General features: G+C 42.7%; 1 protein-coding gene across 1 annotated transcript in view; it reads right to left on the bottom strand.

Moving 5' to 3' along the window:
* The window catches only part of KCMF1 (potassium channel modulatory factor 1), a 74,368-nt gene that overhangs the window by 44,280 nt on the left and 7,262 nt on the right, over positions 1–22,826 (bottom strand). Inside the window, exon 3 of the mRNA XM_075067507.1 lies at positions 14,785–14,952. Within this exon, the coding sequence (XP_074923608.1) occupies positions 14,785–14,952 (168 nt within the window). The remainder of the gene's footprint in view (positions 1–14,784; positions 14,953–22,826) is intronic.

Here is a 22,826-nt window from a genome sequence, read left to right on the forward strand (position 1 = left end):
CCCAGGTGTTGTACGAGTAGCAGCTGAGCAGAGCTTGCTGGTTGGAGACCCGCAGCTGCAGGGCTCCTGCGGAATAGACCTTGCAGCCAAGCAGGTCCATACGACTCGCCTCCTTAGACTTGGGGGCCGGAGCTTGTTGTCCATGGCGTTCCCTCTCATTCACAGATTGAACGACGAGGAAACACGGGGGCGGGTGGACATATAAGTACTCATAGCCCTTCGAAGGGACCATGTATTTACGCTCCACACCCCGAGCAGCGGGGGAAACGGAAGCCGGTGACTGCCAGATGGTGGTGGCATTGGCTTGGATGGTCCTTATGAAGGGCAGGGCGACACGAGTGGGTGCGTCCGCCGAGAGTATGCTCACGACCGGGTCCTCGATCTCGGAGACCTCCTCAGCCTGGATGTTCATATTTTGCGCCACGCGCCTGAGGAGATCCTGGTGTGCCCTGACCATGCTCCTGCTGACCCTCGGAAAAGAGGGCGGCGGGTCTTTCAGCTTCTAGGTACACACTGTCCGCCCGCTAAGAGACAGAGCCTTGGTGAGAGGGCCATGGTGGAGCCAAGCAGGAGTGGTACGGGTCCCGCGTTGCAGATGGCGAAGACCTCCTCGGTGCCGGAGATCGGTGCCGTGAGCCATACCGGCGCCGCGATCAAGACCGGGACCTGCCACCAGCTTGGTGCCAGGAGGTCAACCGGGATCTGGACCGTCGATGGTGGGAACAACTCCTCGAGTCCCGGTGCTGGTAACGGTGGCTGGAGCCAGAACGGTGCCGGGAGTATCGGGACCGGCGCGAAGACGACCTGCGCCGCGAGTACGACCGGTGCCGTCGTGGAGAGCGGTGCCGGGACTGTGAGCGGCGCCGGGAGCGAGACCTCCCTCGGGATTGAGATCGGTGCCGAGATCTTGACCGGTGCCGAGCCGGAGAGTCCAGGGACGGTGCTCGCATCGGTGTAGGCTTGCCCTTTGATTGTAGAACCCACATGGGCGGTGTCGGGGGTTGGGGCAGCACAGGCTCCGTTAAGGCGATGAGGTCCCTGGCCGACGAGAAGGTCTCGGGCGTGAACGGGACCATCAGCCCTACCCCAGATCTTGGCGGGGAGCTGGGAGGGATCGGACTCGATGGACCCGCCAGGCCCGGAGTCGACGAAGTCCCTGGCACGGCCAACACGGCCGGTGTCGGTGCCGGGTGCTCCTTTCAGGGCTGTTTAGCCGGGGTAGAGGACGTTGAGGGCCTCTTCCCGTGAGTCGGTGCTGGAGAAAGGCGGTGCCGTGGCGTTTTCGCGGCGCCGGAGAGATCCGGTGCCGGAGCCGAAGCGGCACTCGGTGCCGAGGACGCAGGGTTAAGTGCCGCTTCCATCAGGAGCGTCTTGAGGCGCTGGTCTCGCTCCTTCTTGGTCCTCGGTCTGAAGGCCTTACAAATGCGGCACTTCTCGGATATGTGCGATTCCCCCAGGCACTTCAAGCAGGCGTCATGGGGATCGCTGGTGGGCATCAGCTTTTTACAGGTCGAGCACGGTTTGAACCCCGGCGAACCAGGCATGAGCCCGGCGCCAGGCGCGGGAGAGGGCTAGTGTCCCAAACCCGCTAACTATATACACTAGTGCTATAAACTACAACTATACTATTCTACGTAAACTATAATTAAAACTAAAACTAGAACTAGAACGATGAACGAAGAGAAGCTAGGGACGTGGAGGACAGCTATGCCGCGCTCCACAGTTCCAATGACTGACACGGCAGTAAGAAGGAACTGAGGAGCGGGCTGACCGGCAGGGGTATATATTACCCGCCATGACGGCGCCACTCTAGGGGGCGACCTGCCGGCCGCGTGGGTTCTTCGACAAACGTGCACGCGCGGCACGTAAACCTACTAGGCAATGGTATGAGCAATCACTTTCGAAAGAAGAAAAATAAATATTGTTATTTACTTGCAAGCCTAAAGAGGCATTTTTGCCTGAGCACGCAGTTTCAATCTTTTCACCATTCTTTTCCTTGGCTTGTTGATAGTTCAAAAATGATGACATTTATATGGATAAGATATACAGTTCTAATATAAAGTGTAAAACTAGACAATTTTTGCAAAAAAATATCAAATTTCATGCTCCAGGACATAAGTCACGCTCAAATAATGAGGTTCATTAGGACTTCCCTGTGGCACATACAGAGTTTCTTAACTTCCTTATTGGCCTTGATGACAGGATATGAGGGCTAGACAGACGGTTTAGAATATCAGAAGTGTTTTCATAGGAACTCTTGTTCTCAAGTCCCACAATGACACAGACTCACTGCAGAAATCACACACCTAACCCCCAGGCACTGAACCATTTCGAACAAATAATTAGCATTATAGGGTCGTTTGCATCCCTACTAGCCTCAATATTTAGAAGCTATGTCATTAAAAGGCCTCTCTATGGTCTTCTATCCTGATGCTTCTGGTCTTAGGCCTGGTCTACACTCGCGTTTAATATATTTAACGCTGTACCATCCACTCGAGGCTTATAAATCGGTTTTTGTACTCAAAGGGTATCACTAAAATGTATTACCATATCGGATTGAAGGTAGTGTGGCCGCCAGAATCGACTTGGCGTGGTATTTCAACAGTTGCCACCACTGTGACGCTCTGAGGCAATCTGCACTCGTGCTTGCAGAGTAAACAGGAAAAGCGCCTGCAAATCGACTTTTCATTTCCTGTTTGACCAGCGACGTTTTTCCAGGACGTGCAATGCAGTCCCAAATCTAAAAGGTCCAGCATGGAACTCTACAGGAGCTATGGATCCTGATCGCCTGTTATGGAGGAAAACATGAATCTTTCAGCTCCGTACGAAGACGAAGTTGCCAAGCATTTGAAAAAAATCTCCAGGCTACAGACTGTTGCGTAATGGGAAGCAGGATTCAAATGGCTGCTCTGAGGGGGGGGGTACTGAGGACTCAGTATCCCACAGTCACAGCAGTCTCGAAAGTTTTGCATTCTTGGCTGAGTCAATGCTGTAGGTTCAACACATTGTCCGGCATGGTTCAGGAATAGTCCTCTTCTCCCCCCCCACCACCACCACGTGAAAGAAAATATTTCTTGACTTCTTTCAGTGTTCACCTATGTACTGAGGGCTACTGTAGACCCGATGCTGCAGCGTGAGCGCGAGTATTCGCTTCTCTCCCTCCCGGTGGCAGATGGCGCAGTAGGACGACGGTCTTATCACCATGAGTGCTCAATGTTGGCTAACTGCTGAATACCTCTGGCTGGCTTGGAGGTAGGGCGCCGGTGGGGGGGGGGTGGGGGGGGGCGCCTGGTAAAAACAGGATGATTTCTGGTTCATCCCTAGATGGGACAGAACAGCTGGTAACCGTCTTCATCATAGCAATGGGGCTGAGCTTCAATCAGCCCCCTCCATTCATGTGTAAGAAAGATTCTGTACTGCGGACTATCTAGCAGTGGGTGCTGGGCTCCTCTCCCCACACCGCTTATTCTTGCTGGACTGTCATACCGGAGGGTGCCTCCCTCATTTTATCTCACTGACAAGTCACTGTTCTTATTCTGCATTCTTTTATACTTGCATGACACAATGGGGGACACTGCCACGTTAGCCCAGGAAGTTGGGGAAGGAGGAAGCACGGGTGGTTGTTGCATGGGCACCCCCGTTATCGATGTTACTCATCTTTCTGGCTGGATCTGACACGGGCAGCTGTGCTCTGTTCTGCACTCAGCAGCAGTGCGTTTTTACAATCAAGGTGAATTCCCATATTCTCGATTGTTAGAATAACGATGTCGGATCATCACTTTGCTTTTGCGCCCAGCATCTACGCTCAGGGCCCATTGATAGCAGAGACAGTACAGAGGGCAGATAACGCATATTCTTGCCAATTTAGCCCCGGCAGCTAGTATGTACAGACGACTGGTAACCTGTCTGCTGACTTATCATGCAGAAGCCAAATGAATGCTGCTTGCTGTAGCGCGGAGTTACCTCTGTCCGCGGCATCCGTACACATACGGTGACTGTAAAAAAAAAAAAGGCTGAACGAGCTCCATGGTTGCCGTGCTATGGTGTCTGCCAGGGCAATCCAGGAAAAAAGGGAGTGAAATGATTGTCTACCGTTGCTTTCCCGGAGGAAGGAATGACAAATGACATTTACCCAGAACCACCGGCAACAATGATTTTTGCCCCATCAGCCACTGGGCTCTCAACCCAGAATTCTAAAGGGCAGGGGAGACTGCGGGAACTATGGATAGCTATGGAATAGCTATCCACAGTGCAACGCTCCAGAAAGCGATGCTAGCCTCGGACCATGGACGCACACCGCTGAATTAATGTGCTTAGTGTGGCCGTGTGCATTTGACTTTATATAATCTGTTTTATAAAACCGGTTTATGTAAAATCGGAATAATCCTGTAGTGTAGATGTACCCTTATTTGCAGATAGTTACTAAGGAGAGGTAAAGACGGAGGGTCAGTGTTGCTCTGTGGAAGCAACATATTGCAGAACTGTTTACCAAAACATTTTTTTCTAATTCATGACACTGTTCCCATAGGGGTCTAAGTAGGAGGCTAAGAGAAAGATATCCTTTTCAAAACATTCACTGCTAGCATACACTACAGGGACTAATCTTTGCTGGAGAGGAAATCCTGTCACAGCCAAACTGTGACTATTTGGTTAGTCCACCAGATTCAACCCTCTCTGAAAGAATCTCAAAGACGCAGATTGCCATCAGGCCTACATGTCAAATAAAACTTCACTTCTACCCTGCATCTGGCTAAACTCATTGACTATAAGAGATCTTGGAACCTGTCTCATAGCAACCAAGCTAGAGCCTGGTGAAATCTAAGGTGACCCCTATGAAGATTAGAATGGGAAACAAAGGGAACTATCACAGGGTCTCTCTCCACCTGCAGGCCCTGATAATGCTGATGAGACACAACCACAGCAAAGAACATGGCTGCTTCTAACCCAAAAGTTAGTACCTCTGTCTGGTAGCAGCTGCTGCCTTCCACAAACCTGAGGTACATATGCTTTAACCTTTCTGAGATATGGAAGTAGGCGTTTTGAGGGTTAAAGTTCACCATATCCACTGTGAGAGCTGACAGCAGGGATTATGGTGCCCAGAAACAGAAGTAATCTATTCAGTATTAAGAGATGCAGAACAGGCAACAAAACTTTCCTTTTGGAATAAGAAAAGGCTAGGAATGAAAGCACTTTGAACATAGAATATCAGGGTTGGAAGGGACCTCAGGAGGTCATCTAGTCCAATCCCCTGCTTAAAGCAGGACCAACTCCAACTAAATCATCCCAACCAGGGCTTTGTCAAGCCTGACCTTAAAAACATCTAAGGAAGGAGATTCTACCACCTCCTTAGGTAACCCATTCCAGTGCTTCACTACCCCCCTAGTGAAAAAGTTTTTCCTAATATCCAACCTATACCTCCTCCACTGCAACTTGAGACCATTGTGCTGTCATCTGGTACCAGTGAAAACAGTCTAGATCCATCCTCTTTGGAACCCCCTTTCAGGTAGTTGAAAGCAGCTATCAAATCCCCCCTCATTCTTCGCTTCTGCAGACTAAATAATCCCAGTTCCCTCAGTCTCTTCTCATAAACCATGTGCTCCAGCCCCCTAATAATTGTTGTTGCCCTCTTTCCAATTTTTCCACATCCTTCTTGTAGTGTGGGGCCCAAAACTGGACACAGTACTTCAGATGAGGCCTCACCAATGCCAAATAGAGGGGAATGATCATATCCCTCGATCTGCTGGCAATGCTCCTACTTATACAGCCCAAAACGCCGTTAGCCTGCTTGGCAGCAAGGGCACACTGTTGACTCATATCCAGCTTTTCATCTACTGTAACCCCTACACACTAGTTTGATTACTTCTAAGTTTTGGTAGGTCTTCCCAGACAGTGGATAAATATCTAACAACTGAATGACAGGGAACCCCTTCCCTTTCCTCCCTCCCACACAAATTTTATGTCAGATCCAACTATAAGGGCTGTTTCCAGTTTAACAATCCAGTTCCACAACCTTCCCAAATAGTAACACTGTGTACACAGATCTTGCTACAAATAATTAAACAAAAACATGAACAGTAAATTAATCAGAAAAACAAAGTGTAGTAGAAAAAAGGGAAGTCCACACAAAACTCCCACAAGTAGCAAGATGTAAGTGAAAAAATAAGTATATAAGAAATGCTTGCTTGTTACAGCTGCCATCTGTAAAACAGATTTCAAAATCAAAAGTATTTAAAAACAAGAGGGAGGGAAATGAGTGACAATTCCCAGGTTTTCAGTTGAGCTAACTCAGACCTGGGTATCTGGACCTATCTAAGGTTAGGAAAAATCAAAATTTCCCCTACATGCCAAAGCTGTGTCCACAGAGTGAAAACTCCAGCAACAGTACCCCACGTCCTGACATAAACAAGAGGACAGTATTGAGATAAAAGAGGAGATTCAGCACAAATGCCATCAAATCCAAGCTTCCAATCCTCATCTTCAAGACTGTCTAATGCAGCCCTTACATGAATCTCAGCTCTCCTCTGGGAGGGTCCCAGAGCCCAGGCTCCAGCCCAAGGCCAGAAGTCCACAGTGCAGTGAAACAGCCCCGCAGCCCAAGCCCTGAACCCGAGCTGGCTGGCATGGGCCAACACAGACCAACCGTGTCTAGTTGCTATATAGACACACCATAGGATTGCTCAGACAAAACCAGTCTTGCTATAACGGATGAATGTAAAAAAACAACAGTGTGACATTTTCATGCCTTCATCTACCGGTATGACAGCATAATACTTTATCTGGACTGACCCACAGGACATAGAAAAATAAAATAAAATGTAAATTTCTGCTAAGTTATTTTTCTGAGTGTTGTAAAGAAACGCGCGTGTAAATTAAAATTTTGCCACTGAACAGGTAACAATGAGGTTGGTTGTCAGATTGTTACATTGACATTTGACCCAAAGGATCAAAAAGTAACTTTTTTCTAACACTTATATTAAAGAGCTTTATTAGAATAAGGCAGTGTTATCCCTAAAGACACACTTCCTACTTCACTGCAGAGTTATTGGCTAAAACCTTCCCAGCCCTCCTGCCTGGCTTCCTCTTACAGACCTAAAGAAGAAACATACACACCCTTATATCTTCACTCCTCACTATACTTGTGTGTGAGAGAACTATCTGTAAGAAAAATATTTAGCAATAAAGATTCACCACACACCCAAATCTAATCTTGTGGCTTGAGAAGGACTTGTCCAGTTGATTAATATGAATAAGCAAATCCCAAAAGGAGCAGACTCTTATTCAACTTGGTTAGGACTGTTCTTGAAAGGAGATAATCCTGTTACTAAAGCACTGGTGCAAGTAATCACTGCTGCTAGAGTCATATGCCAACAACTAGATTTGAAACCAGTTGAAGATGTTGCCACTTTCTTCTATACTGATCACCTATCAACTTCATTCATATAGGAGGATCTCTGGGTACAGTTATGTCCACTGGCAACAGCCAGTATTGTTCTGTATTTTTGTCCATCCAGTTTGATCAGTTTCTGGCCTTCTGGCTGTAGCCTGGAAAAGCTTCAGGGTCAAATCCAGTTACTGAAGTTTGAGACTAGAGTTTTGTATCTCTACGGCTTTGTCTACACTACAGCCTATGTTGGCATAATTTACGTCACTCAAGGGTGTGAAAAAACATAAATGTGCACAGTGCTATGTCGGCAGGAGACTTTCTCCCGCTGACACAGCTTCTGCTGCTCCTGGAGGTGGTTTTTATTATGCCAGTAGCACAGAGCGTCTTCACTAGACACTCTGCAGGAGCATAGCTGTATTGGTACAGCTGCAGCGCTGCACATATAGACATGGCCTAAGCATCACATTCTTTAAGCAGAGACACTCAGCATACATGGTAGTCTTGAAGGTTGGCAGGACTGTTCGGATCTGTTGCTCCATAAGCATCCGAGCTGAGATTACCCTGGTGATTGATGTGACAGTTACCCTACAGCTCAGCTCAGTTAATGAGAGCTTGTTGTAGAATTCTATTAAGAATTTATACCTCTCCCTCCACAAATCCATTCCCTTAGGTTTAGATGGGGAAGGGGGCTGGGTGGAATTAACATGCTTGAAATCACAACGCATCCTGAAAACGTGGAATTCAGCAAATGGTGGCGAAAAAGTTAGGTCAACCTAGCTATGTCACTCAGGGGTGTGAAAAATTCACACTCCTGAGCAACATAGTTAAGCTGACCTAAACCCTAGTGTAGATAGAACTAAGTTGATGGAAGAATTCTTCCATCTCCTCAAAAGCTGGCAGCTAGGTGGAATACCCACACTGACGAAGAACCTCTCCCTTGGCACAGACAGTGTCTACACTGAAACAGTGCAGCTGTGCTGCTGAAGCATTTCAAGCATAGACAAGCGCTTGATGATCAGCAATTCTCTCTTCTGGAATGCCAAAATGAGGAAATATGACTAAGATCTAGTAAGCAGAATTTCTACAATCTAAAAAATAGCTAATGACTACCAGATATGCACATCCTCCTCCTTTACACAGGTCTAGTGTTATTCTCTTCTGAGATCTCTCAGGAAATAGATTCTTTCAACTGTATCTTTCTGGTCTTTTTTCAAGACCTATGTGATTCCACCTTCTGTTTCAAGTTCTTGCCCTATGCTGGACCAGCACACCGATGGCTGGACTCACTCTCAGCATTTTAAGGCTCCGGCGTCCATCAAGCTTCCTTACCAATGTCATCCTGTAAGAACTAATGAACTACAATACAATTGCCATAGGTGATCAGATCTTCCGCTTCAGAGAGTTCACCTCTCACTGAAAAGAAGTTCCAGGTTGCCTGTGGGACCTCTGAACAGTAAAAGGAACAACCAGACCTTATAAACTTGAACATCGTGAATCAGCACTAGTGTCTATCTTATTCAGTTCTGATGCCTCTCATGTGGGCTTCCATATCATCCCGAGACTCTGGAGACTCTGGATGATCAATAGGCCATAAAGGTATCAGGTGCATATTCTGCAATACATTAATCTCTTATGTATGAGCAATCCCTGACATCCAAGAGCACTGTATCTATGTCTTTATTTTTCATTAATGGTATGTATGGCTTGTCTGGCAAAAGTTTGAAGTTGTGCACGACCTTGTGAATGTCTCACTTGGCAGCGTGGCCTAAGACTAGAGCACTGGATGGGAAATCAGTAGACTTGGGTTTTATTTCCAGCTCTGCCACTGACAGTTGGGAGATCTTGGCCAAATCACTTCATTTCTGAGCTTCGGTTTCCCCATATGTAAAATAGGTATAGTACTTTTCTCCTTTGTAAAGTGCTTTTAGATCTATGGATGAAAAGTGCTCTATAAGAGCGAGCTATTACTACTCTATGCTCACCAAATGAGGTATTACTACCACACAAACTCTGTTCGGGTGTAACTTGTCTATCTGAAAGTCATCTGAACAATATACAAGTCATAACCATGTAATCTAGGTATTATCCTACTCAGACCACTGCTGCTAGCATCTGCTAAAATGGCTATAGACTTGAAACATAATGAAATGCCACTCCAGGGAATGTGGGCAGTAGATTCTTTAATCCATAAAAATGGGTTCCTGCACCTTTTCTCCAAATCCACAGAGTGCATTTTAAGTTGGTCTTTTGAGGTAAGGTTAGGCATGCATTTGCTCCAAAATGTTATCAGACTGAAGAATCTCATCAAGATTTATATGCAGTAACACTTCAACTCTGGCTCTGACTTTTGCAGGATCTGCCTTTACCCTTCTTTATTAATCTCATATCCCAAGAATTAGAATTTGGTTTGTTATGATATGCACTCTGTTTAGCCCAGCAGCCTCAACTACCTTCAAACCTTGGTTGAACCTAGTTAAACTAAAATTTAAGGTTCACTTGTGATGCTGAATGGGTTGTCAACTTGACACTGTCGGGATGTAACGAGACTTGCCTGAACCATTAACTTAATCTAAAGAAATAACATTGCTGAACCAGTTCATTTGGAGATTACCCTCCATGAAGGAAAGAATAAAACGCTCTTATAACTACTTCATTGAGCAACTTTAGACTTATCAGATATGGACGTAGCCATTTTTTCCAAACAAGCACAATAGGCCATTATGCTACTTTTCTCCATCCCACCCATTTCTTCCTTCACTTTGAGAAGCACTGGGTTGGGCATCCTCCAGACTATGATGAGTAGAGCCCTGCATGGATATACAAATGTGTATTCGCATCCAATCCGTGGATTTGGAGGGCTCCACACCAGTGGCTGGACTGACACTACGAGGCGCACACCCCTCCCCCATTCCCCGGAGCCTGGTCGGAGAGAACAGTGCTGGCAACTGTGGGGAGCCGTGGCAGACCCTCCACTTGCCCTGGGCAGGGGCCTGAGAAGCCTCCAGCCTGTGTCCTTGCCCCCTAGCCTCCCCGCCCAGTGTCCTTGCTCCCAGCCCCCCGCCCAGGGCAGGTGATTGGCTTGATAATAGCCAGGCGGGCAGTTGTGGGGAGCCATGGCGACCCTTCACCTGCCATGGGCGTGGGGCCCGAGCAACCCCCAGTCCCTGTCCCTGCCCCCCCAGGTCCTCCACTCAGGGCAGATGGAGGATCCACACTGCCCCCCAGGTCCTGGGGGGCAGATGGAGGTCCCTGCCCCCCAGGTCCTCCACTCAGGGCAGATGGAGGATCCTCAGGAAAAAAGTTGTATCCGCACTGGTAGCCGCAGAAATGATCCACGGATATAAAGCGAATAGCAGTGGATTTGCACAGCTCTAATGATGAGCATATAATGCAGAACTATCTTTTTCCCACAGAATCTGCAGTGGTTCTACTTTAAAGCTGGCCGTTTCTGGTCAACACCATCCCAACTTTGTCTCGGTGTTTTGAGTCCTATCTAGATGGCTGTGACTGAGTCTATGAAGTTACCTGGGTTGGCTCCATTCAAGACAAAAGTGGTCAAATACTACTTGCCCTGTAGGTAGTACATGGCTTTGTAATGACCCAGACACCCTATCTGCCTCCATGGGGCTTATGAGAATCAGCTTGGGCCTTCCAACTAGGGGCTGGAATTCCTGCCTTTCAATTCAAAATTGATTCTAAAGACGTAAGTGTGATGCATGCATCCTGCAAAATAAATAACCCTCAAAAGACAGATGGGGAGAGAATGTTTGTGTTTTTGTTTATTTACATATGTATGAGTAGTGTTGACTACTAAAGAACATCCTATCATTTAAATGGATTGTAAACACAGGATATCACTGTATTCATCACTCTTTGAAACATACAGCAAATAATCTGTGAATGGTGGAGGAACAAGCAAATTCCCTTATGTTAATTCTAGAGCTAAGTACCGGTGATGGACCTCCTTCAAAGTCATCCTAATTACCTTTTGAACGCCACCTTGTCAAAAGACATGACTTGTATAAAAGATCCTTGGGTCCTGATTCTGTCATTTCAGATCTCCTTAAACTTCATCAGAGGAAGTCTGAGTCCCAAGACTGAGGTCCCAGTTATGCTGCTACACCCTGAATAGGATATTTGGACACTGGACTATAACCTATGAACTATTTCTGAAAGAACTCTTTGCAACTACAAAGCTCACCATCTCTGCTATGAATATGCAACTCAGTGAATTTAACTCATGTCTGTATGTATACTGATCTTTTAACCACACTCCCTCTGTTTTGTTTGTTTAATACATTTTAGTTTAGTTAATAAGAATTGGCTGTAGTGTGTATTTGGTTAAGATGTAATGTGTCCGATCCTTTAGGATTGGTAGAATCTTTTCTTTTATATGATGATAAAGTAAGATTTTCAGAAATCATCATATTTGATTTAGGTACCTGGATGGAGGCCAGAAGCTGGATCACTTTAAGGGAACTGTGTTGTCTGTACTTCTGAGAAACCAGTAAGGTAATAAATAAGCTGTTTTGCGTTGGCCTGGTAAATCTAAGTATTGGAATATCCACCAGCTTTTTGCTGATTGTCTGCCCCGTTCTTTGCAGTTCACCCTAATTGAGTGACCACAGCTGGCTCCCACTAGGACCCCAGTCACAATAAGTGACTGATTTTTTTTTTATTTTTTTTTAAACTGTGTTCAACTGTCCTTGCACACAGATCCCAGGAAACAGGCACCAGTCTATTGCTGGGCTACCACCCTGTAACCTTTACTTCAGACGTTTTCCCCAGCATCCTTTATTCTTCCATTTCCTGCACATTCTTTCACAGGCTACAAAGACATTCACTTCTCATGTTTTCTACGTTGCTGCATTTGAAGGCAGAAATGTGGCAGAACTCAGTGCCCCTAAGGCTTTCTCTTTCTTTCTTTCTTTTTTTTTTTTTTTAAATGTTCCTGAACTTTCTCCCCATGGGAGTGTTCTCTTTCCTACTTTCACCATGCTTCCACTATGTTCTTGCTGGGTGACTTGTTAGTTCAGATTGTTGTGCTAGCTGCATCACCTGTTCCAGAGTTAGTTCCAACATGAACTGTAATTCTTCTCAAAATTACTTGTTTAAAATCCCAAATACTAGACAGTCTCCTAATGTGTTTCCTGATACCAAAGTCATATCATCTCCTTGGTTATATAGGAAGCCTTATAAAGGTTTCCACACTCTAAGTGTCTGCACACTTTGGTAAACATCATGTTTTCACACATAACGTTGCTTTTTGGAATGTCAGGCTTAAACATTTTAAGCAGGTCATCACAGTTCTTCCTCAATCCCTCTGAAGTGAAAGCAAAGGACTTGTAAATACTGCTTCACTCTCTAATGCATAAATTAACGAGATGACCTGTACTTGTATTGTCGGACAATAAGCTTTGTTATGATTCAAAATCCAGTAATGTGCTTCTTCCATTCAGGCTGTTCCGTGGGTTTAATCAAATCAAAAGTCTTGCCACAGGCTGAATTTTAATATTTTCTTTTCTTATTCATATTAGTTCTAAAAGAGTCATCTTCTGACATCAAATCACATGACAATGGTAAATAATCACAGAAACTTGCTTTTTGCTAATAGTAAACAAGAAACTAAGAGAAAAGAAAATGGACATATCCCTAAAGCTACTCTGATCTGTGCCTCTCTCTGCTTCACTGTAGCATTTCTGCCTACAACAGATTCCAGCCCTCCTCCTACCTAGCTTTCTGGTACAGAGTTAAAGAAACTAACGGAGTACAGTAACCTAGAAATGTGGTTGCTTATCAGAGGGACTTCCAAAGAAGCCATTCCAATTTTAGGGGGGCAAAATGTACTTTAAAGGCTTACATTTAAAAAAAAAAAAGTCCAGATGTTCTATTTATTTATTTAAAATAAAGCTCATACAAAAAAAAATTGTTTATATAAATTGCTAAAACCTCAGATATAACAATCAGGAAATTTAAACTTGGGAGACCCAGGCCAACCGTAACTCAGCCTTGTTGCACACACACAGTCAGACCAAAATATTTAGTTTATATATATATATATATATATATATATATATATGCACACACACACACACACACACACACACACACACACACACATATTATGTTTATAAAAGGTCAACCATACCATTGAAATAATGTAGTGTGGTGTATTTAATTTTCCCTTCCATTAGAAATGGAAACTAAACAACAACACAATTAGGGAAAAAAGAAAAATATGAAAGTTATAAGATGCCACTGGATTTGAGAGCATGTTCATTGTTAAACACTTTAATTTCAAACTTCAGATGCTAAGACATCTCACTTTCTTGGACCACTGTAATGGAATCTTCAAACTACATAGAGAACTGATGTTGTGATGGGAGTGGAATTACTTCTAGGCTCACCACATTACTTATAGCCAAGTCCTGAAGAAGCAAATTTATATTTGTATACACAGCATAGCTATCTGTTCTCTGTGAGCACCGAATCTATAAGGAAAGTAACGTACTGCACACGTGCAATACAACTCAACTCATGCATAACTTTATTATCTAATTGTAATTTTTCAAACTTTACACTATTCAGGCATTTTAATTCCAATCCATTTGAGTTTTCCAGGCTCAAGAAAAGCAGCTGAAAATTCACATAAAGCTTGAAAAGACTTTTCATGTTTAGATAATGTGTAACAGCCAAGTGGAATTTCATCAAATTATACAAAATTTACTCTGAAGGTTTAGAACAAGCCTGAAGAAGTTAATCCAAAGAACATGAAAGTACCTCCTTAGCCAGACCTGTAGCATTACAAATATGGTGCTATGGAATCACAATTGTGAAACAAAGGAACAGAAGCCAATCTTCATATTTAATGGTTTTGTACTTAATTAGAATAGTTGTACTCAACTGTATTCCAAGCAAAAGGACTTGATGCTAATTTTCCAGTATTCAGCAGCAACCTAGCATTGCCACTGATGTGTTAACAACCCTAGAGAAACAACCAAATATGACAGCCCTCCCCATCTCATCTTTGTCACTACATTACTTCTAGCCAGTGACACTTTACAGCAGAGTATTAACTTTTTCATTTAGCCTTGATATAACTTGTCATAAAATTAAGTTTGTTTTATACTGATAGATGTCCTTAAGAGATGTATTCAAATATCTGAGCAGATCACCTAAGAGTCAAATGAAGAGAAAGCAGAAATAAAGACTTTCTACAGAAATTAAGTTTCACATGCTGCCACCAAAAACAAGCCTCAGTAGAATGTTTTTAAAAGAAAAATTCTGTAGACTCGTTTTTCAGTGATGCTGCTCAAAACACTATGTTGATAAAACAGAAAATGACAATACTTAGATATACTTCTACATAAGACACACAATTTCAATGAGATATCACTTACCAAAATCTACCCTTGTCAGTATGCACTGCATTGGATGGTCAGTTGTATGCCTTGTTGTAGTTGCACCACTTTCATAACAAGATGCACACAGATCGTAATCGTAGCAAATTAAACACTTGTATCTGCGACCTCGAAAATTTCCTTTTAAACATGCATCGCAGCTGACACCTGTAAACAAAAAAAATTGCTCATGAACAGCGGTAATTGCACTTTGTTTGGAATGAAAGCAGGCTTGTCGCTATTTTTCCTCCACCTGAAGGCAGCACCAAACCCCTCCCCCCCCCCCCCGGAAGGTTTTATGCAAATAAAACGTATTATAAGACTAAGCACATTTACTCCTCAAACATAAAAAGGCACATACTGTCCAAAATGAAAAGCCTGAATTCTGCAAGTGAAGCACAAGAACATGATCAAATCATCAGTTTACTAACTAGTTAAGATTACAATAGAACCTCAGAGTTAGGAACTGACCAGTCAACCACACCCCTCATCTGGAACCGCTAGTACACAACCAGGCAGTAGCAGAGAGATTTAAAAAAAAGCAAATACAGTAACTCCTCACAAATTTGTCTGGTTAATGTTGTTACGTTGCTGATCAATTAGGGAATATGCTCGTTCAGAGTTGTGCAATGCTCCTTTCTAACATCACTTGGCAGCCACCTGCTTTGTCCACTGCTTGCAGGAAGAGCAGCCCATTGCAGCTAGCTGGTCGGGGCTTGGAATCAGGGTGCAGGGTGGACTGGCAGCCCTCCCCCTAAGTTCCCTGTGCAGCAGCTGCCCAGCAGGCTATCAACTGCCGACAGTTCAGCTGTCCCTCCCACCACTGCCGCATGCTGCTCCTGGACAGTTCAGCTGTCCCTCCCACCACTGCCACATGCTGCTCCTGCCCCTCTGCCTTGGAGCTGCTCCCCGAGACTCCTGCTTGCTGTGCGGGGGAAGAGGGGAGAAGACAACGAAAAGGGGGGCTGTCAGGGTGTCCCCTCCCCCTTTCTCCTGCACCCTGCACTTACCCCGTCTTCCATAGGGAAGGGGGGACATAATACAGGGCTCAGGACGATCTAATTAACAAGGCAGCCTACTTAAGGGGAAATGCGCATCTCTCTCTCACACACAGTGTGTTTGTCTCTGTCTGAGATGCTGTCTCCCCTCCCTCCATTCCTGCTGCCTTATAGAGTGTGAGAGTTAACCCTTGAGGACTCAGCCAAATGCTAGTTCATCATTTACCAGTAAGGCATTCCCTGGGAAATATCCCACCCTGACTCCTTCACCTCAACCAAGCTTCACAATCACCATCATCATGTACCAGTATTGTTTGTTTAAAACGTATAGTGAGTGAGTGAGTGTGTGTGTATAGTGAAAAAAATTTCCCTGGAACCTAACCCCTCTTTAAATTAATGCTTATGGGGAAATTGGATTCACTTAACATCATTTTGCTTAAAATCACATTTTTCAGGAACATAACTACAGCGTTAAGTGAGGAGTTACTGTATAGTACTGTACTGTGTTAAACGTAGACTACTAAAAATAAAGGGAAAGCAGCATTTTTCTTCTGCATAGTAAAGTTTCAAAGCTGTATTAAGTCAGTCAACGTTCAGTTGTTAACTTGCGAGAACCACAATAACGTTTTGTTCAGTTACGAACATTTCAGAGTTAACCTCCATTTCTGAGGTGTTTGTAACTGAGGTTATATTGTACAATCATTGTATGTGCTTTTAAATACAGACACAATTTTAGTAATTTTTTTTTTCAGAACACTGCCTGTAATGAAGCTTTGACTAAAACAATCTAAAGATGCTAAACATTACAGTCAAGTGATGATGTAGCTAGTCCAGAATGTAGGTCTTTTAAAAATTGACAAAATCCTGAATTAAATCACTCGCTGTCTTTTCTGATTTTACTTCCACAATTTTCCATTTTTTTGATGTAACAGTTTGACAAAATCATTTTCACAAAACATATCTGCAGTAGCCATCTAGATCTCCTATTTCAAAACACTAGGAAAGAAGAAAAAAATAATCAGGATTATGTTCCATCAGCCACTTTTCAGTTTCTACCTTATTCTGAGCTCTAACTTTGTATTTAGAGTTAGTCATGCTGGCTATGTCATGGAAAGGTTTCAAAGCTTCTCCTAAGCATTTTGAGATGTTGTCCATGTGATTTCAATTCTTTGCTGTTAATTAGATAGAGTCACAGACTGCAACAGGAGTGTCATCTGCTTGTAATCTGTCAAATCTCTAAATTTCCTTCAATTGCTTTTGTAAATTAGAGGATTCTATAGAAAGGAACTAGTGTAAATGTGTGCCATATGTTGATCAAAGTCCTTTTCATGCTCAGTGCAAATTTGTACATGCTTTTCATAGTCAGCTGCAAGTGCAGCCACCAATTTCCTGGGAGTTCCACCAGGAGTCATTGGGAAAGCTGGGACAACCAATCATATTATCCATAACAATGATGGTGCCTGCTGAAGAATGTTTGAATTTCCAGTCTGTTTTAGAGCTCTGTTAGGTGTTACTCCATGCTCAATCAGGTTTCAATAGCATACACTGGAATTTTAGTGCAACAGCACTTCAAAAGCTCTTATTTTATTTTCATTGTCTAAGCAAATGGCAAAGATCTCCTTGTCAGACTCTTCTCCCAAGTGATGTCTTCAACAACTTAAACATCATTCTGTGGTTTTCTTTTTAGATTCAGAATCAATAGGACTGAATAGGAAAGGATTTCCCCCTGTATGGATACCTGTAAGCCATTATCTGGTCATTTGTTTGACATTGTGCAATAGCATGAATAGTGATTCTTTTAGTTCTTCCTTTAATCTTTCCTTCGTTTCTTCACTTGCCACATTCTACTACTGGACTTGTGAATTTAAATCTGTCTGGAGGAGTATATCCATGGGGAAGTGCTTCAATCATTTCTTTAAATTGCTCATGGACTGGAATAGTGTTTAAGTGTTTCATCATATTTATATTTCAATGAAGATGATAAAAGCAGCAGAGAATCCTGTGGCACCTTATAGACTAACAGACGTTTTGGAGCGTGAGCTTTCGTGGGTGAATACCCACTTCGTCAGATGCAGGATACCTGCGTCTGACGAAGTGGGTATTCACCCACGAAAGCTCACGCTCCAAAACGTCTGTTAGTCTATAAGGTGCCACAGGATTCTCTGCTGCTTTTACAGATCCAGACTAACACGGCTACCCCTGATAAATGAAGATGATGGTATCAATGTCTCACTTACAGTATCAAACTCATGAATATTTTGATTTTCCCCATCAACAGAGGAAACCCCATTCAGTGGTATATTTGATCTTGAAGGAGCTGAAGAAACTTATTTCCTGCACTTTCTGAGACAAACAAGAATCTCTTCAATATTGCTATTTAACTTTTGATAATGTTTACACAATGATTGTGAAGAATCATCTGTTTTCATTACTTTAGTTCACTCAATTGCTTGCTTCCTACCACTTCCTTCAACTTCAGGTACATGCAGTCAGATAAATTCACATCCTGATGTTTGATGATCACTGAACCCAAAGCAACCTGTGGCATTACTATCAGTACCTTTAACACTTAGTACAGTTAGAAAGATAAGCCACCACCTTCCGAGTTCAATACAGTGAAGAGTGAAAAATATAGAAGACAGCTAGCTTTAGAGAGAACCACATCATCAATTGCTCTGCCCATGCCTCTAAATTTTAAGCCCAGTCCCTCCAACAGTTCATAATTTCATTCGCTCCTCTTCCTTTAACATTCAATGACAGTTTATTCCACCCACCAGATATGCACCTCTCTCCAATCACCAAATGATTCCACCCATTACCCTTACCTTGTAGGCTTTTAGACAGTTCTGTCACTTCCTTATGTCATAATAAAAACCCTTAAGTTATCACAGCCTTTTTAACTCTTTAAAGTACTCATTCACAGATTTAAGTGGGAAAATAAACTTTCTAGTGTCAAAAATTGTTTTCTTCACAAAACATTTCAGAATGATACAGAAGTTCAAATAAAAAAAAAAAAAAAAAAAAAGAGAAAACCCACTGGGTATTCTTTCTGGGAAAATAATGACACAACCCTTAACTGAGAATATAAATGAAAACACAGCTTGTGTTTTTTTTAAAGCTTTGTTAAAATATTAAATAAATACATATGTATGCACTAAAAAATGTTTATATACCAGAACATTTTCAAATAGCATGTCCCAAAGCTTTTTATGATCCCTTCATAAATTTCAAAAACTACAAAATGTATATACTAAAGCTGCAAAAAATAAATAATAATTCTAAAGACTTGTATCACATCACTACTACTTGCAATTCTAGGTCCAGAACACAACATGGACAACAGGGGATGGATCACCTGTTTTGTTCATTCCCTCTGAAGCACCTGGCACTGGTCACTGTTGGAAGACAGGATACTGGGCTAGATGGAGCTTTGGGCTGACCCAATATGGCTATTCTTATGTAAATATTACATCATCCAAAACACAGGTCTCTCCACAACTCTGCATGCCAGTATTTCACTTCCCTTCACTCCAGGTCAGTATCATCTCATTTTTCTAACACAGGGATCAGCAACCTTTGGCATGCGGCCTGCCAGGGTAAGCACCCTGGTTTGTTTACCTGCCACGTCCGCAGGTCCAGCCGATCGCGGCTCCCACTGGCTGTGGTTCGCTGCTCCAGGCCAATGGGGACTGCGGGGAGCAGCATGGGCAGAGGGATGTGCTGGCCACCGCTTCCCGCCGCCCCCATTGGCCTGGGGCAGCAAACTGCAGCCAGTGGGAGCCATGATCAGCCAAACCTGCAGATGTGGCAGGTAAACAAACCAGCCCGGCCCTCCAGGGTGCTTATCTTAGCGGGCCACGTGCCAAAGGTTGCTGATCCCTGTTCTAACATATTGCAACAAATGGTATAACATTACTATTTTTCTCTCTCTTAGTTCAATATTTTTCAAATGAGAAACTAAAGTTGGAAGCCTAAGCCAATATTTAATCACCTAAATAAGTGCTGAATACCCAGAGCTCCCATTAAAACCAGCAGAACCTGCTAGGCGCTCAGCACTTTTGATAATGAGGTTATTTAGGCTCCAAAATTTTGACTAAGAGACTCATTTTATGCTCCCATTTTTTTAAAACCCTCTGCCCTGGATTTGGCTCTTCTATGATTATTCCCATTCTTGTTCAAAGCCTACCACAGAACAGCCCAAAATCTCATACCCCCAACCCACCGATATTGCTCAGATCCTCCTGCAAACTATTATCCTCCTCACAGCAACCACACTCCTTTTCTTGTGAAAGTCTTAAGAAAAGTTTGTCAACCTCTGGAGATCAAAAACCTGGTTGTGCTAGCAGCTTTTGGATTTTTTTCAATTTTTAATCCCCACAATCTAGTAACAGATTTTTGCACTGCATACTGAAATCAACACTACATCCAGACCACTCTATTTAAAAAATCTTAATGATAATGAGCACAGCAGGTCTGTCAGCTTATCTCCTGTGTCCAATCCTTTTCCCCATTTACTTTAAACATTGCAAACAAATTCTCAGAATATAAATTTGACATTTACAGAGAAAATGAGCATGGGGAAGGGTCCTAATATAAAAAAGGATAATAGGAGGGAAAATTCTGTAGACCAGTGGTTCTCAACTAGGCTACACGACGAGGTCTTCCCGGGGGTATGTCAACTCATCTAGATATCTGCCTAGTTTTGCAAGAGGCTACATAATAAGCATTAGTGAAGTCAGTACAAACTAAAATTTCATACAGTGACTTGTTTATACTGCTCTATATACTATGCACTGAAATGTAGGTACAATATTCATATTCAAGTTGATTTATAATTATATGGTAAAAATGAGAAAGTCAGCTATTTTTCAGTGATAGTGTGCTGTGACACTTCTGTATTTTTATTTCTGATTTTGTAAGCAAGTAGTTTTTAAGTGAGGTGAAACTTGGGAGTATACAAGACAAATTGGACTCCTGAAAGGAGTAAAGTACTCTGGAAAGGTTGAGAACCACTAGACCAGGTATGGCAAGAATCTAGACACTCTGAAAGCAATTCTGATTACGCTGCTTTTGGCAGGTGCCTCAGTGTCAAAGGGTGCTTGATGTAAATGCAAGCAGGCCCTCTAACATTAATGTAAGTGTTTTTTAAATATACATTTATGAATCTTCATCTGAACTGAAAATTGTCCTTCAGTCTCCTCCACTGTATTCCCCTGATAGTTTACAGTACGTCTCTTTCAGTGAGACAACTGAAAAGTACTGAAACAGCAATTTTAAAACGATTTTCAACGCATTTTATAAATTTATATTAACAGGAGAGCAATTGTAAATGTTTTTCACTTTCAATTGGGTGGGCTGAGCCAAATGAATAAAGTTTTTTTTTAAAAAATCACTATGTCCTACTAAATTATTACTAAAATATGAATGTGCAATGAGAGCAGGTGCAAAGAGATGGTAACATTCCAGTTTGGAATGTTACCAACACTTCATGAGCACATACCTCTACTCTCCTAGTCAATTCTCACTGCTTAAAGGCAAAGGAAAACAATTCAACTCAATTTCCCTCTTAGTCTTATAGCTAGGATCTTTGAATTGGATTCTTTTAACTTCTGAGACCCTAGTCTCAACTTCTTGTTACTGTTTTCAGAATCAGAATTTGCTCTAGTCTAGTCTTACCTCTCTTCTCTCCCTTCTGCTTTATTTCCCACCCCTGTCCTTTTGACAATCCAATGGAAATAGGACTGTCTTTTTTTAATACAAGATAGCTCCACTAGAGGGCAGCAGTGTGCTCAAAGCTTAAGATAGTACTTATAATTGATTAAACAGCAGTCCTAACCCGTTTTTTGGTAATACTTTACCTCACTAGCAATCCTCTCAGTTCATAAAAGGTTACGGTTTCTTGATATCTATTAATAATACTAACACAAAACAGATTTTTTTAATGAGACAAATCAGAACATGCCATACTAGTATCTATGGACAAAAAAAAATTGTTCCCTCCTTCAATATAAAGAAAGCAGTATTTTCACATTACATTTTTTGCTTATTGATGCATGAAAACACTTTACACAATAAATTACTACACATATTTTAACATAGCTATTTTAGATGAAAAACTATGCTGAAGCTTACACTATTTTTAAAATGCCACTTTCACATTTGTGACTGTAGGTTCCTCTCCTCCAAATCAAGTGAGTCATAAGTAAAATTCCTCCTTCCTTTATGGGATTCTTTCTACTAGGAATTAACCTACAGAAGCAAAAAACTCATAACAGGAGAGCTAAGCAGTATTTAACTGATGAGACTGAAGTGAGCATCTGATCTGATTTCAACAGAGGAAGAAAATGCAAGATAAAAGTATGGTTCAAATGCCACCTGACTACCTACCAAATTTGGGTTTTGAATTTAAAAAACTAAAAAAAACCACACACAGACAAGCTGCTGAGGCTGCACACATCTTGTAGAATGACCTGAAGTTCTCTCTGAGAATGAAGAATAACTACTTTGGATACACAGAAATAGCCACTTGGCCTGTCCCTGAAGAAATAGACTCCCCGTTTGAGTTCTCTCCAAATGCAACGAACAACCAGGATGATCTATGAAAAAGCTTAGTCCTGTCCAGATAAATGTGACCTATTTCACATTCAATTCATGTAGCCAAGCCTCATCAAACAAATTACGAGATCTCAAAGCGTAAGATCGGAAGGGCAACAGTCTATGTGAGATGAAATTTGTAGACCAATTTGGGTAAGAAGCTCTTAGATTAAACAGCAGTGTCTTATTTTTGTGAAATAATGCAAAGCAGGACACAGAGAGTCTGAATTTCACCTACTTGTCTGGCCAAAATAGGAGTAACCAGAAAAGTCACTTTAAAAAGAAATATAGTTGATACCCAAAATGGTTCTTGAGTTTACTTAAAACCAAATACAAATCCCATGAAGCAGTGAGATGTCTAATCGGAGGGTTTACATACAAAATCCCTTTAAGTAGATGCTTCTTCAGTAAATGAGTAAAGACAGATTTTTCAATCACACAAGCGTGGTA

The sequence above is a fragment of the Chelonoidis abingdonii genome, chromosome 6 (genome assembly GCF_003597395.2).
Source record: "Chelonoidis abingdonii isolate Lonesome George chromosome 6, CheloAbing_2.0, whole genome shotgun sequence".
NCBI classification, from domain to species: domain Eukaryota; kingdom Metazoa; phylum Chordata; order Testudines; family Testudinidae; genus Chelonoidis; species Chelonoidis abingdonii.